A 17,435-nucleotide genomic window follows, 5' to 3' on the forward strand; every position below is an offset into this window, starting at 1 on the left:
TTTACATAAATAAAGTAAAGCCAGTTTTAATCTTATAGTATAGAATTGATATCTGTGAATAAATGTAATAAAGTTATTAGTTATTAATCAGACTAATTAGAACTTGCATATAATATAAAAATTGAAGATATAATTGATACATTCCTAAACCTTACTCCCGTGAACAGAAAGATGGAGTTGTAAATAGTATAATAATATGTAAATAAGGATTTTTTAGATATAAATTGTGTAAGTTTAAATAGTATTTATTTTAACATTTGCATATTGAATTAAATAAATAATTTATAAAATTTAAAATATTTAATTATACTAGTAGTCTTTAGCACAAAAATCTTTGGTTCACTTTTTTTAAGGCCCCCCTGCGGACAAAGTATGCGTGCACCTATGACTATATCTTTAGTTATTCAATTTTTGGTAACCAAATCAGGTTGTTGAAATCACATAGTACTTTTACAGATAGGTATTGGTTTTATTTAGTTTCAATAACATAATATACTTTTATTTAAAAACAATGATGTTTGCAGACAATGTTTGTACCACTGTCGAAATACTATGTTTATAATACGTAGTTATAACGATCGTTTATGTCTATTTTCATGTGCACTTTAATGCTTATTGCTATTCGAACAAAGATTTAGAAATGTATCTGTTTTTAATTTTGATTCATTAAATGTGAAACATATAAGTTATTGTTACGTCATAATCGGATTGTTTTAATGTAAATTTATCAAATTATCTTTAGATGAGATTAGAGACTTTTTGCAAACAGTAGTCAGTACCGCAAAGATGGGGTGTGCAGAGTGTGCCGCGCACACGGGCCCCAAAGCTTACGTACATTTGGGGGGGCCTTCTAGTCCCAACCTAAAATAAACTACACTTTACAAACACATAATTATTTAATAATATTATATTATTATTTTATAATAAAAAGAAACTTTTTTTAAAATTCCGGTAAGGATGTTATAATATTTTAGAGTAATATAATATTTGTTTGACAATGAGTCCATTGAGTATTTGAGTAGACATACAACATACCCACCTAAACTACTTAAATAAATTTACTACATAAATATGCAGTGGAGTATAATATACAACAGTTGTAGGTATTTAATTTGATATGTATATATTATACAATAACTGATGTGAAACGTGTTTTAAAACCTAAAAAAATTGATATTTATGAATAAAACGTACAACAAAAATAAATCCTAGGTAGGTGCCTAATATAATTACCGCACACTGGCCTCCTATTTTGTAATTGCGGCAATGGCAGTGGTTCAGCGCTAAACGGGTATTGTGAGGAATTTTTCTCGCAGTCACGGAAAGTTAACTTGGTAATGATTTAGCTTGCAGTTTGATTCATCGGTAGATCGAAACAATACCAAGAATAATACATTCAATACATACAACCGAGTTAAAACACAACCAATATACAATCAAGCAACGGTAAACCTTAGAAGTACCTTAAAAGGTACACGTGAAGTCGTTTTCCAAATGCACCATTCTAATGTACAAATGTATTGATAACAAATAAAAATTAATGTGTTACACGTGCCACATACGTAGTAGGATCAAAAAGTTCACGGAATTTATTTATAGAAAAAAATCTATATTTCTTATCAAATATCTGATTATTGGAATTAAAAGTAGACTATTATTAGCTATCTATAGGTTTAGTCGTTAAAAGTACATTAGTCTCATGTGAGCCGTAATTGAGTCCATACGAAACTGTGTTTACGCATTTTTTCAAAATGTAGCAATTTGAACAACGCGCCGCATTCCTAAATCATCTTTTAAAATGTTTTGAACTGAACCATACGATATTCCTAATACATTTACCATATCTTGAATGTGTAAACGACGATCTGATTGCACCAAATTTTTAACTTTTTCGATTGTTTCATCGTTTTTTGATGTTGACGGCCGGCCACTCCGCTCTTCGTCTTCAAGTGACTCTTGGCCATTTTTGAACCGTTTAAACCAATCATAAATGGCTGTTTTCTTTAACGCTTCATCACCATAAACTGTTTTCAAGCATTCGAGCGTTTCTGCGGCAGTTTTTCCAAGTTTAAAACAAAATTTAATGTTAGCGCGTTGTGACATTAATTGTGACATTTTAAAAAAATGTGTAAACACAGTTTCATATGGACTCAATTACGGCTCACATGAGACTAATGTACTTGTAATAACTAAACCTATAGATAGCTAACTAATAATGTCTACTTTTAATTCCAATAATCAGATATTTGATAAGAAATATAGTTTTTTTTCTATAAATAAATTCCGGGAACTTTTTGATCCTAATACGTAATGTACGCTGCAATAATGTATTGTTTACATAACATTTTAATTTCGATCCTGTTTGTGTATACAATAATTTATCAAAACCACCACATATTTTGATAATTCCGTGATCCGACGTCGTTTGGATAGTCTAATGTTAATTTTACACATATGATTTACTCGAACACATGACAATTTACGCTGTTGTTAATAATACAATACGGAATAATATTGCCTTGATTACTGTCTCACAAAAACGCAGGTCAAATTTTATCATTATAATTAACCGTTGTAAATATATCACATATCATTTAAACAAAAATTAAAATTGATATTAATTCTTGAGCTCATTTGATAGTACCGCGATTATGGGACAATGTAGGTAGTTTTTTCCCCATTCGCGTGTGTCCACGAACAACCTATAATATATGTGGACTGATGCTAATTATAATTTTCCGGGCAAACATTAAACAACTATAAATATTTGCTTTACGTTTCGGATACATTGTATGCAAATCACACTTTGAAAACGTTTCGACATGTAATCAAAAAATCCCTCTACAACATCAGAGATAATATTCTCGACTTTTAACTCGTTAACGAGTCATTTAATAACCGGCTCTGATATGTGTCCGGCACAGAGTTGGTAGTAAATAATCCGTGTTTACAACAAATACGGTTGGCCATCTAAGACTGTCCGATGAGATAAACTTTGATTCTAGGCCTTAATGACGAAAAAAATCACATCAAAATTACGTTGTGATAATATTCAAGACACTAATGCGTAATTTAATGTTTCAATGTTTAATGTCAATGTTAAATCATAATTGTAAATCAATATTAATTACAAATTTTACCTTTGTAATCTTAAGTAGTGATTGGTATCTTTGAAATAATTTAGATTATTTTAATAGCCTAGAAAAACATTGTATGTATTGTGCATTTTTTGGAATATTTTTTATTTTATTATTATTATTATTTTTTTTATAGGTTTATTAGGGTTTTATAGAGTTTTATAGGGTCTTTGAACTACTTATATTCTTGTTTAATTTTTGTTATACATTCTGCTAGTCTTTTATAACACATTGATTAATCTCCATTATATTGGTAGGTATGTCCCTAATAATAAATTATTTTGATATATTGTTTAATGATTAATTAAAAACAACTAAATAACGAACTGAACCAGCTATGTTAAACCTCCCTGACGTAATTTTAATAATAATTTATAGTTTTTCCGACAGTTTGATTTTTAAGTTTTTGCTTTTTTTATCTGTTATTTAGGCTAGGTACCAAACACATCTACTTCGTATGTGTTACTGGTAGCAAAGCAAATACGGTGACTTTTGTGTAATTTGTTAGTACTTTTAAGTACATTTCATCTTTTCATTAGTTAGTTATTTTTATTTATGTTATGTTATTATTACATAAGCATGTTTAAATAATACAGTATAATACAGTATACCGAATATTCAGATTGTTTGATCAGGAAATTTACATTCATCGTTTGAATTAAAATTATAAATGGATTTAACAAAATCGTATGGTACAATAATCAATAAACAAACAGGTATTTTTTTAAATGTTATTTTCGATTGTGTAGTCACAAACCAATTCGTTTAGACCGAACTTCATCTCTTCCATCTCTTCAATATTTTGTTCAAATAATATTATTATTAGTTATGAATGTTATTATTAAATAGCTATAAAATACACTAATCAAAATAATTAGAAACCGTTATATTCATCATTGATTTTTCAGAATTAATAGAATTTGGTAAAAATATTGTTCGTAAATAATACGTAGTTATGAAGTTTTATTATAAAAAGATAATTTTTAATAAAATAATTTAACGTTTATACAATAAAAATTATTATACTTCGATGAAATTTTCGTCAAAACACATATGAAAAGATCATAGGTAAATGTAAATAATTAATATTAAACTTCTGATATATGTTGAGAAACTATAGCTTTGTGACTCAATATGAAATTACAAAAGTAGTTATTATTATTTAAGGTGATTAAAATGTTCGTTTACATTGAGTAAAATAAATATTTTGTAAAGATACGCAATCATACATTTATAATATTAAAAATACAATTAATTTGAAAACAATTATTTAGAATATTTGAAATTTTAAAACAACTATGTTTATATTAACTTTTATAACTTTTTTACGTTAAATAAGTTAAGTGGTTAAATGTTTGATTTAAAATAGATTCAAAAATATTTCTGATAGAAATTTTCTGTACCAAGAAGTTTTTTTTTTTTCATCAACTTTCCACCTATATAATATTTTAATTTTAAACATTAAATAAAATCTTTAAACCAGTTAACTTACACCATAATACTTATATATGCTACATAACAACTGTAAAGCTCCCATTTAAATATCTGAAATTATAATTTGTTACTTCGTGTTGGTACCTGTTTCGAAATTAATATTTTTTGTTGTAAATTCTGAATTTACATAATTGATTGATAATTATTTGTTCCGTAATTTCTAAATAATAATAAATTATAATAGTTTATAGTATGTAAAATATTTGCAATAATTTTTTCATTACATAATAAATAATTTTTTTTTGCATAATTTTTCATATTTTTTTATTTTTATACGCATAAGTATATGCATATTTAACAATACTTTTTTTCATACAAATCCAGGCTTTAATGATTACTAATAACTGGTTAATACACGGAGTTTTTACAAAAATTTAAAAATTTAAAATGGAAATACATAAAAACCATAATAAGTACTACCTGTGGTAATAATCTGAGTAAACGATATAAAATTTTTGTTTCCATTCCGAAACTTATATTAATTCAAATACACAGTTTAAAAATATATCTAATGATCAAATTGATACCAAAATACTTCCATTGAGAATACTATTTTGTTCACTCATATTATAAACGTGGTTTTAAATGACTATAAATTATATATTTTAGTTGAATAATAGTATATCAAAATAATATAGTTATTATGTATCATAATTCTTAAGATAATTTTATTATTAAAAATAATCTATAGATACATTTATATTAAAAGAAAAAGTAAATGGTGTGCATTAATGTATTTTACAGTGAAACTTTCTTATATCAAAGTTTGATGGGAAAAAAATGTTCATAATATAGTTCATAATATAGAGGGATTCGTAAGATAGAATTATTTAATAATAAACAATGAAAGTCATGATTCTCAACAATTAATTGTTAAATAGAAAGTTTCGTTAAATGGAGATATTCTAAATGGAAGTTTCATTGTACCTTTTGTTAGTTATGTATAATGACTAGAAAATATATTTAATCGATAATTATGGAACAAATTCTATTTTCCCTAAAGTCTATTTGATATTCAATGATTTAATACAAAAATTAGCAAAAATGCTCATGTGTCAGAAAAATTATTTTTTAAGAAAGAAATATTTAAAAAAAACAAGTTTAGCTCCTAACGCGTACCGCATTATTACACTTTACAGCCTATGTTGATATATTCCAAAATTTAATCAGTATTAACAAACATTTTTTAACTAATAAAAAATATCAGTGGTGGTTTGTGAGGTTCACTTAGAATGGTGCACAAATAATTTGTAAGATTTGTATTGATGTGGATAGATAAAAAAATATTAATTTTTTTTTCTAAGCTCTAGTTGTGGTAAAATAAAAAAAACTTATTATTCATGTGATATAAACACATAATCTTGTTTTCACGATCGACGCTATACGAGGACCGATAAAATAAGTCCCATTTACACATTAATTGTACTCCAAACGACCATGAACAACTATGTTTAACTAACCGACGTGTCTATGCATATAGCTAATTTTTCTATGGCTGTCCGGAGCACGACAAATGTGTGCTCCGCTTATATATTATAAATAATCATTTAATCCCTAACAGATACACTTCTTGATACAAAAATCTGGACAATTTTTTTTTTTTTTTTTTTTTAATATTTTTAATAATTACAGACAATTTGCATGTATACCAATTATAATTTACTATAGGAATCTAATCATTTTTTCTTCTAATTTTCATGGATGATTCACGTACTCCTTTGTGCCATAGCACGGCTGCTACTACATCATACTAACTACTTATATACACATAGCCTGAAAATGAAGATTGCAATACATAATTGAATAAGTCTTGAATATTCGGCGTGCACAGGTATGTGCTCAATAAATTGTGGATGAAAGTAAAAAATATTTCATTTTGAACATTTGATGTTTGACTTCACGTATCGGTGTCCATAATCAAATGCCCTCCTGCAGTCAAACTGCAGTGTATTGGCAAACAAAAAGCTTTTCGGTTAAATACTGGTTAGGTATTTTTACTGGTACTTAAAATTTTATATGTGTATTGATCGAATATCATAATTTTTTGAAATAGTTTTCATGGAGTATTTCATCACTACCACGTGTTCCGTCTAATTTGAACCGATGTATTTGGTTCAACCATATTATATGTATCACAAAATCTCAATTGACATCGTACATACTCGAACAATTTACTTAATAACTATGTGTTTATAGTAAGTATTTGAAAAAAAAAACATATGGTTTTTATTAAATATTTCGAAACGTTCAGGTTACGAATTGCACGTTGATGTGATAATCGTTTTCATTTTTCATCATTTTTACGGCCACCGGTAAACAGAACTTTAATGACGTGCATCATTGAAGACTGTTACATTTAAACGGTTAATAAATAACAGCCCTTTCAACACGCTCATATAGAACACAAATCAAATAATCAAGTTTAAACCTAACGGTACATCATTGTAATCTTATACAGGTTAGACCGTTGTTGTGTACGCGAATTTAAGCCAATTTCATTATTCAAGTGCAACTTAGCTACAAGATCTAAATAAAAACTGTGCTAGTGTGAAAAAGTGTCCAAAATCAGTTTATCAAATTTTGTGTCCATTTGTTTCACTTCACTTCAACCTCACTCTATTTTTTTAATAATCATAAGTGTCCGGCTCATCGACACACGAAGACCAACAAAGAACCAAGTAAGTGCTATTTTTTTTTGCTTTCAAAACTACCCAGTTGCATTGATCGGCTCTCAGACCTTTTTGACCAAGAATGGCCTCCCTTAAAAGGAGAAAGGTAATCAATCCAATCCCATATCCATCACCCTCACTCTTCTTACTCTCTCCTATCCTTTTTCTTCTTTATTTTCCTCTTTTTCGATTTTGGATTATTACACTACAAATCTACAAATAATAATTTTACTTGTACTATCTCAATTTATGGAAAATAAAACCATGTGTCATAATTAATGGTTGGTTTCAATGAAAATCCAATCCGGTAAACTATTCAAAAATTCATGTAAAATTCAGTTTTAGGACTAACGAACTTCATAAAATTATACGTTCCGACGAATTCCCATGAAACGAAAAATAAATTTTTTATTAAAACGTTTACATTTTCATTTTCATGGAATACAAAAATTATCGAGCAAATTAAATTGTTATATACTCAAATAGAAAGAAAACAATTTATTAATTATTTATGATAATTCTGATTGATCCTAAAAACAAATAAAAAAATAAGCTCAACGGCAGTAATAATTACAGTCACATGGCTCTATTTGACAAATGAATAAATTGGTGATCGTTAAGTTTGAATGATGCTCTTAAAAAAATGTTCATAAATAATATTTTTTTCGTTGCTAACACCTTAATTATTATGTATATACATATAGATGAAATAAATTAAATTCACAGAACTGTTATGTTATTTTTCAGTAAAGAAAAAAGACAAAAGACTGCAACTGCGTATACCAACTATATGGTTTCATTATGGAAAAAAGGCATATAACGATTATTTTATTTATTTTTTTCAAAAAAAATCCATTTACAAAATGTTTAATGGGTTTTTTGCAGTTCTCACGTTCCGGATTTTCGGTATTTTTTTAGAACTTTTTTATTTTATCTAAATGATATATATACATTTTTATTTGTCAACTTTTGAAAACCATGCGTAAAGCAGATATATTTTTTTTAAAAACCTCTATTTAATTTATTATGAATCATATATTTTATTTCTTTTTTTTGGCCATTAAACCGGAAATAGCATCCCACTTAGTTGAAAAAAGTTCTGATAAAGTAGTTATTTAAAGTCAATTAGTTATATTGCAATTATAATTATGTAACTCTTATATTAGTACAACTCAATTTAATTTATAATACAATTTATCTACTCAAGTATTAAGCTGTCTACGAAAATACCTCAAATAATTTAAGTGATAAAATAACTGAAGTTATATTTAAATAAGTATAAAAATTCATACAATACATAAAAAAAAATTAAAAAAGGGAGAAAAGAAAAAAATTAACAGTAAAAACAGTAAGTGTAAATTTAAAAATGTTGCATATTGTACACTAAAATATATGTATATTTTATAATGTACGTAGGAACACATGAGTGCATACATACTTACTAACTTATACATGGAAATAATTACTTACGTTTTGCGTAGCTGTTGTTTTACGGGGAAAAAGAATTGGAGATTATTTTCATTAAACTATATATTTAAAGGAATACATTTTTGAATAACAAAATTACATAGTTAATATAAATTTGTGGGAGTATTTTCATTTGCGACTAATATGGATTCATTAAAATTGAAGTACAATAGAATTTTTAACAGTTTTATTACCAAAAATTCACTTGACGTTTGAGACAGCCTGAAATCTTTTTTTTTTTTATTTAAATGAAAGTATAATTATAATATATATTTATATACAATAAAAACATTTGATAGCTTAACAATTGGTTTTTATTTTTAGGAGTGGACCCCGAGTTAGACGCTTATCTAAGATTACTATAGACTCAAATATTTAGTTTGATTTTTTAGTTGGGATTTGGTTGTTTTGAAAGTAGATTCCTGATGTGACACCTTTTTTTTTTAAAGTGAAAAGAATGTGAAAAGACTTATCTAAATTGATTTTGATTCTCTACTTAGAAGACCATTTTGAAATATTATCAAGATAGATTGGGAAGTTTTTTGTATGTTGTTGAGGAGTCGGAATATGATGAGATAATTTCCATAAAATAGAGTAAGTATCAATGTAATTTCAAAGTTGAGAATGTCATTTGGGTAAATTTTGAGGGTATTTTGTGATGAGTCATTATCTTGAGGTACTCCTGCTAGGATTTGGAATTTCGATAAGAGAAAATTTCTTTGATGGACAAGAAATAAGTAGTTTGTAGATACGATTGGTGAATAAGTAGAGTTGAGCTGAGAGGAATTTTTTAATTTAAAGAGCAATCTGGTGTGATAAAAATATTATGATACGTCTATGAATAATCACGGAAAAAGTTTTTGTTCTCAAACGACGAGGTAATTTCATCAACAATTCGGTGAATCAAGTGGGCCATAAATCTTTAGAAGTAATGTTATCATCATAGTATTATACCACTTATACACAATGCGCATTGAATACAGTGATAAACTGAAAACGAATCACACGAATACTATTTTAGAACAATAATTATTGTAATAAATTATGCACATTTTATACACAAATAAATTATAAAAAGACACATAATTCATTTGGCCGGACATAACTGCAATTTTGTTATACACCCACTGTGTTGAATACCAAACATAATATGTAATAATATATGCATAGTTGCTCGCATATAGATGTGTGTGTGTGTGTGTGTATGTCTTTCAATTAAAAATGCAAAAAATTTACATTTTTCTATACAATAATAACCACGACAATAGTATTTTACAAAGGCGAAAAATGTAACAATAAAAAGTACCTATACTACAAAAATTTCGCGTAACTAAAATAATTTGTATTTCACATTTTGATTTTATTTTAATGTGGTGTTTTTAGTTAAACATCAACATCGATTTGACATGTGCAAGTAACCATAATAATCTTGACAGGGTCTCTAATTTATCACGCTCTAATAGGTAGTTCGATACATTTTTTTCTTCACAATGTATTAATTATTATTTCTATTGAGATGAAACCATGTTTTATGTTCTTTGTTTTTATATTCATACTTTTTTGTTCAAACTAGATGAGTTTAATAATACTTACTTATTGTAACAACCTAATTAAAATAATTTTCGTGTATTCATCCCTAGCTCGTATGATTTATTTTTAAAATTATATCTATAGTTTCTCTGAGTATCTAAGTACGCATTAAAAAGTCTAATTATATTTTATTTAAAGGGTTCATATATTATTTCAAACTTGATAAATTATGTAGCTAACATTATCTATGGTTAATATTTTGTAAACCAAATATTATTAAATTTGCATTTTTATATTTAAGACCTAACATTTAATACAAATCATTCCTATGAAAATGTTTATAAAAAATAATTTAAAAAATGTAACTTATTTTATTCTAAAAGTACTGAGCTTATCAATCAGGGGCGTCATTTCAATTTTTTTTCCAGATGTGCGAAATTCGAGGCTAGTAAATTCTGATATTTCAACAGGCCATAAAAAAAAAAAAAAAATTATATAAATGTAGGTAAACTAAGAAAATATATGTAAATATTTTTTCCTTCCCTATTATAATTCTAATTAAAATTACTCATTACGACTAATGCAACTTTTAAATAGCCAGCAGCTCATAGAATTAAAAGCTTTTAAGCGATTAAAGTGAAACAACTAAATAAAGCCATTTCACTATTATTTGAAAAAAAGGCAAAAGATATAATGAAAAACATTTTAATTCTCAAATTAAATATCAATGATAAAAAATATCAAATTATTAATTATTAATTATTTTAAATTATCATATATCTACGGATTTTACTTGCATTTAAGATAGTTTTACTAAATTATAGTGAGTCTTTAAATTACTACTGTTGGGTACAAATTTCGTGTGAGGATCGCGGCATATTGGCCTCCTGCAAACTTGGTCGATAACATGATCGATTTCTTGAGAGGGGGTAGTTAGCTGTGCTGTTTTCCGATGGCTAGCCTGCTGCTCGCTTCCAGGACCGGTCGGTCGTCTGCACGTTCATCATCACCGTCGTGTGCTTGTGTTCATGTGTTTTACGTAGCCGTCTAGGCCAAATATCCGCATATCCGCCATTGTTTGTACCGATGCGTCGCCACCGTTAACACTGACAATTGCCGACGTCATTTACACAGTACGCCACTCCATCGTTAGTGTTTTTTGTTATATATTTCGCCGCCCATAGCACTCCGCGCCACGTGGTTTTGACCGTCGTCGTCTCATCCACTCCGTTCTCATCATCGAGAGACTTCAGAAAACCTTTTACGTATCGTGCTCTCGTTGCCATTGTGAAGTTTCCGATCGCCATCGTCGCGCTTCTGTTAGCCATTGTCGCACAGTTGTTTTTTTTTTTATTATCGTTCCGCGAGTGTTTTTTTGTTCGCCGACGTCGTGTGCGCCATTAATCTCGTCATCCGAACGGTTGGGAATTCCCGTATTTCGGTTTGTGTCCTTGTGATGTCATCGCCGGGTGCCGAATCAACATTTTTCGTTCACATGTGACAGCGGCGCCCTCTACATACGCGGCAAGGAACCTTCCGACTGTTGCGACAGGTTGGCTATCGACCATATCGTTATCCAACTTCAATTTTGCGTTGGTATTACCAGGTCGTACACCTTTATCAATTTGTTATTTATTATTGTTATTCTTTTGTTATTAATAATTATTATTATTACGGGCGACCGCATGTGGTCGACTCACTGAGTCTATAAGTTCATGATATATATTGTCTTCTGTTTTACAATCATCTAATATAATTTGCACTTGTTATATTTATTATTTATTACTCTAGTTGGTTACCCCACCTTCCTCCACATCACTTCCAAACCTAACCATACGGTTCACTCTTTTTCTCACTCTCTCAGGTTTCTTTCCATACGACGATTTAATTATTTTACGATCGGGTTCTTTGTCGGACGCCGTCCGTGCGTATAAGCGATAGCCCATTCGATCGTCGGTTCTGGTGTACAACCGTTAACTGCCGTACAACTACACAAGTTACATTATAAATTAATATATAGGTAGATGTATTCTTATTAAATTAAAGCTTACAGTTATTTCCATTTGATTAATTTCAGCTTTCTTAAGCATGCTGATTAATTATGACAAAAAAAACCGGCTACAAGTAGTCATTTTTTTTTTTTTGCTTTCTTGTAGACGAGCAGCACTGCTTTTTTTTTTTGTGGTTTATTTCTAAGATCTTATTATAGTTATACAAAAAAGGTTCGCACACGAAACGAAATACGAATACACACGTTACAAGTTACAACAGTTGAGAGACGAAATCGCAGTAATTCGCATAAATTAATTGATTCCACAACACATCGTTGACGAACGCGTGGAGGATTGAAGGCACCATAGATTGACGATAGATGGTTAATGGCTATGGAGACACCGATGAGTGTAGTGTACCTCGCCAACACGCGTAAATCAACTACACTTGTCGTACACATTTGATAAGAAACCTGATAAACCAAAAAACTCAACAAAAAGCTTGAAAAAAAATATATAGGTACTATTAAATATATATTTTATTTTATTTATAATATATGAAAATATAATACCTAAGTTTATTATTACGGTACATTGGAGTATTAATGGCAGGCCAATTGCCAAAAAATTCTAAGCTAGAGGTGTCATTGCATATCCTACCTCACCCCAAATGACGCCCCTGGTTCAGAAGAAGGGGAGGTTAAGGGATAAGATTCAATTATCTTTTTTTTTTTTTTTAAATGTATTCATCATACAACTATGATTTATCAAAACTTTTATAAACATTAATTTTATGAGTTACAAGCAATTTGAATGCCCTAACCATTAAAGTCTCCTAGTAAAGTTTTTAGCTTCAAATCACAATCTTTTAATAACATTATAACTTTTAACATTCCTAATCTCTCATTGAAAATTCCTGGGCATTAAACTGAACGAATTACATATTTTATGTCGACACTTTGTAACAAATTTCATTTATATATATGTATAACATACTGGGTATCAACATTATCATAAACACTTATATACGGTTCTCATTAGAAGATTTATTTGTTGGTAAATGACATTAATTTTTGGAAGATTTTATTCCTTCGCATTTAAAATAAAAATCTTTTAGCTTTTGGTTGGTACATTGAAAACATTGAAAAAAGTTACATAACTCACTCAATAAATTTTATTGGATATTAATTATAACACGTTGTTATGACATTTTAAATTAAATTGTTCAACTAACAAAAGCTCGTACGAAATATTTGTCACGTCAACAACGGAGTCAAGAATAAGCACATACAGTCTCCTTTTAATATTTCCTGAAGCTATTAACACTTAAAAGTTTCAAGTGTAAGCGATTTTAATTTGTCAGTTAACTATTTTCCCCATATCCGTGATATAGTATGATATGATCAGTGGTCGATTTGTCGACTTTTGAAATATTGGATTCACCAGTCATTGGAGATAGTATATGCAGACATCTGTTGAGCAGATATTTCTACCAGGTAAGGTCTCTTAATCTTTTTCCAACCTTTTTAAGCCTAGATTATTAAATATTTAATAAAATATAATTTTTAAGAAAATTTTAGGATGTATTAAGGGTCAATTTTTAAAACTTTAGGAAGATTTTGGGTCAGATGAAAATAAACAATTATTTTTGTAATTTTTGAAAAAATTACTTAAGTTTTATACACCTTATTCTTAAATAAACTATTGATAATTGCCAGGTACAATTTTTTTCCTATAACTTGTTTCATTCTAATATACTATACCCATAAGCGTGTAGATACACCTTTATTTAAGGGAATGTCTATTATACTTTTAGGCTTTATAATAACAAAACATGTAGGTATATTTAATTAATTATAATGTATAAATAATTAAATAAACATAAATTAATTTTTTTAATTAATATTGTGGTTATTAGTCTCATGAATATGTTTTACTTGAATCTAGTATATTTTTCTTAGACAGCTATAATTATTCACGATTTGTACTTTTGTAGTCAATTTTAGCTGATGTGTTATCATAATAAGATTTTACACGAAAATTTAGGTTTAGTTTTTATTATATGAAACATGATTTATTTTTGTCTAATATATTAGAATAAATTACATTTAATCTATGCAACATCATTTAAAATATGAAACCTTCATTTTTAGACATACATTTTAGAGGCCCTGTTTACTATATTTTGGAGGATTCCCGGGCACACATATGACTATACTCTGATAACGGATAATGTTGATTTTTCAAGTAGCAATTGGTTTATATTTTTTATTTAAAAATAACATATTATTTACTATATTATTACAGCATAAAATATTCTGTGATTATTCATAAATAGTTAAAGCTATAATATAATTTAATTAGTTTTTTTTTTTTTTGAAAAAATACAATCTGAATAGTTTATTTACAATAAGAATTTATTTTAAATTATTTATATTATTATTTATTATAATTTTATTTGATATTATATTTTTATTATTTATGTTAGACTAACATTGTTAGTATTTAACGAGACGAAGTATATTATCATTTATAAATCAAAGTGAGTGAGGTCGACTGTGTAAACCTGTGTACTTAATAAATTCCTCAATAAATTATCATAATATATTATAAATATATTTCGTAATAAAGTTACGAGACAATCTCTCACGATTAACCCTTATTGAGATATAAAAAATATATATATATGTTGTCTTTCCCAGCCTCATTTGTAAGGCTGGGTATGTTTCTCATCTAGCATGACGTTTTGACTAACCCGCCTCGGGAAGTAGGAACATTAAAGCACTGGCTCAGAACCGTAAGGGACCATATGACGCGTACCAATGTTGAAGATGAGTCCGAGGAGGAAGCGGTCGTGACTGAGGCGGAAGAGACCGTTTCCACCTTCAGTTTCCCTAGTACGTTGCCATCAGGCCCCTCCAATGAGTCCGCCTCGTTGAAGCCGCCGAAACCGCTGATCGTTGCCCAAGGACATCGGGACCCATGCCTCTGGTGGCCCCGGCATGGGATCGAAACCGACGGTTCAGTGCCGAAGATTTGTGTAGCCACCAGAAAGGTGGTCTACCCAGCATTCTCGAGATGGCGCGTGAGATCGCCCCCGTTGTGGTTCGTCACGTGCCCAAAACCATTCACATGTCTCAGACCGTGGAATTGTCGAGAGACCATAGGTTTTGGGCGCGTGGAGATCGAACCGACCGTCTCCAAAGTGCTATTAAATCCGAAGTCGGTAATAACACCACAGAGACCATATGCTTAATCGCATTTTTAATCGCATATTTAATTGGCAGTAGATAGAAGTCATCGTGATCTAGAAAATTCTCATATTATATATTTTTATACATTTTTATAAATTTTTTAAATTTTTTTATACATTTTTTCCATTTATACCTTGTTTTGTATAGTACTACTTTTATCAACTGCCTAATTTAATTTGTCCATTTTTTTGGTTTTTTTCTCTTCACAGAGTTTTTCTTTTTTTTTACCATTTTTATAACATATTTATATTTTCATAATTTTTACATCACCTTTTTTCTGTGAAGATATTTTATGTTTTTATATTGTTAAAATTAGTGTTTTATTAAATAAATTATTATTTAATAATATGATATATTATATCATATATGATATAATATATATATTTATATGATTTGTCATGTTTTTTTTTCTTCTTAAACTCTAAACTTTTTTTTTCTACAATATTAGTTATTATATTACAATACATAATATACTTATAGGGTGAAGTGAGGTATTTTCGTGGCCTAGGTAATTTCGTGATATTATTTGTTGAACGCATAATATAATTCCCTATTATACGATTGATTTGAAAATTACAATGATCCTTAAAATTACTGTTTTTGAGAATCAATGTAATTTTCTAGTCAATTGTGTAATAGGCAATCACATGATATGTTCAACAAATAGTATCATAAAATTGCCTATGTCACGAAAATACCTAACTTTGCCTTATATATATAAGTATATTGTGTTATATATTAATATTACAATATTACAGTGTTACCAAGTATTCACATTTTTTTTTTATCCAAAATTAACAATTTTCACTTTTGATCATAATGTGGCGTTTTTTTTTTTTTTAATATTTTCATTAATTCTACTGCTCTACGGTTTTTCTTTAACGATTGGTAATAAAAATGTTTTGTGATACCTATTAATAAATTGGGCATGGATGTTGTAGTAGTAAAAAAGTAGTGAAATTAATTGCAGTATTGCACTAAGATAATCGCAGTATGACGAAACCGATATTATTTTAAAAATAATCAATTTTTCAATCGTTTTGACCATACATACAATAATATCAATAAGCAATTATATATATATATATATATATATATAAACAATAGACATCAATACATCATGTTCTTCAGCCTTAAAATAATTTAAAAATAATAATTTAACCGTTTTATTTCATGACATTTTTATAAAACCGTTTGAAAAGTATAAAAAAAGTGAAATTATGTGAAAAAAATTAAAAAATAGTTAAAATAGCTTTTATTAACGAGTAAAATCAACAAAATTGCAATAAAATTCATTGTATTTGTAAGATGTTATTGTTGTTATACAAAAAGGTTCGCACACGAAACGAAATACAAATACACACGTTACAAGTTACAACAGTTGAGAGACGAAATCGCTGTAATTCGCACACATGAATTGATTCCACAACACGTCGTTGTCGAGCGCGTGAAGGCTTGGAGACACCAACGAGTGTAGTGTACCTCACCAACACGCTTAAATCAACTCCACGCGACGCGTTGCGTCATATCATTGGCAACAAATATTCCTGGTTGTAATCGTTAATCACCATACATAAATTTTCTATTTTTGGCCAGCTAGAAATGCAATTCCTCCCACTGTGCGACGTACACATTTGATAAGAAAGCTGATAAACCAAAAATTGAAAAAAAAACTTAAAAAAGATATATAGGTACTATTATATATATGAAAATATAATACAGAAGTTTATTATAACGGGGCATTGGAGTATTAATGATGGGTCAATTTTCAACATTTTTTAAGTTAGAGGTGCCATTACACATCCTGCCCCACCCCAAATGACACCCCTGTTATCAACAATGATGGTTTTTATAATTTTACTAATAAACCAAACATTTAGAAATAATAAATCT

General features: G+C 28.4%; 3 protein-coding genes across 4 annotated transcripts in view; 1 reads left to right on the plus strand and 2 right to left on the minus strand.

The window, feature by feature from the left end:
* The window catches only part of LOC112688531 (cyclic nucleotide-gated cation channel subunit A), a 249,148-nt gene that overhangs the window by 193,094 nt on the left and 38,619 nt on the right, over positions 1-17,435 (minus strand). The window lies entirely within an intron of this gene.
* On the minus strand, positions 1,747-2,115 carry LOC112688387 (protein GVQW3-like). Its single transcript, XM_025561554.1, has one exon. The coding sequence runs from the start codon at positions 2,113-2,115 to the stop codon at positions 1,747-1,749; it is 369 nt and encodes a 122-aa protein (XP_025417339.1).
* On the plus strand, positions 13,482-15,584 carry LOC112688547. Its single transcript, XM_025561806.1, has 2 exons — positions 13,482-13,784; positions 14,991-15,584. The coding sequence occupies exon 2, from the start codon at positions 15,098-15,100 to the stop codon at positions 15,542-15,544; it is 447 nt and encodes a 148-aa protein (XP_025417591.1). The 5' UTR covers positions 13,482-13,784; positions 14,991-15,097; the 3' UTR covers positions 15,545-15,584.

This window comes from Sipha flava, unplaced genomic scaffold (assembly GCF_003268045.1).
Source record: "Sipha flava isolate LNK unplaced genomic scaffold, YSA_version1 110_pilon_pilon, whole genome shotgun sequence".
NCBI classification, from domain to species: domain Eukaryota; kingdom Metazoa; phylum Arthropoda; class Insecta; order Hemiptera; family Aphididae; genus Sipha; species Sipha flava.

Bases quoted from the DNA above. Each gene is read 5' to 3' on its own strand.
- LOC112688387 (XM_025561554.1), bottom strand. From the start codon at position 2,115: ATGTCACAATTAATGTCACAACGCGCTAACATTAAATTTTGTTTTAAA.
- LOC112688547 (XM_025561806.1), top strand. From the start codon at position 15,098: ATGACGCGTACCAATGTTGAAGATGAGTCCGAGGAGGAAGCGGTCGTG.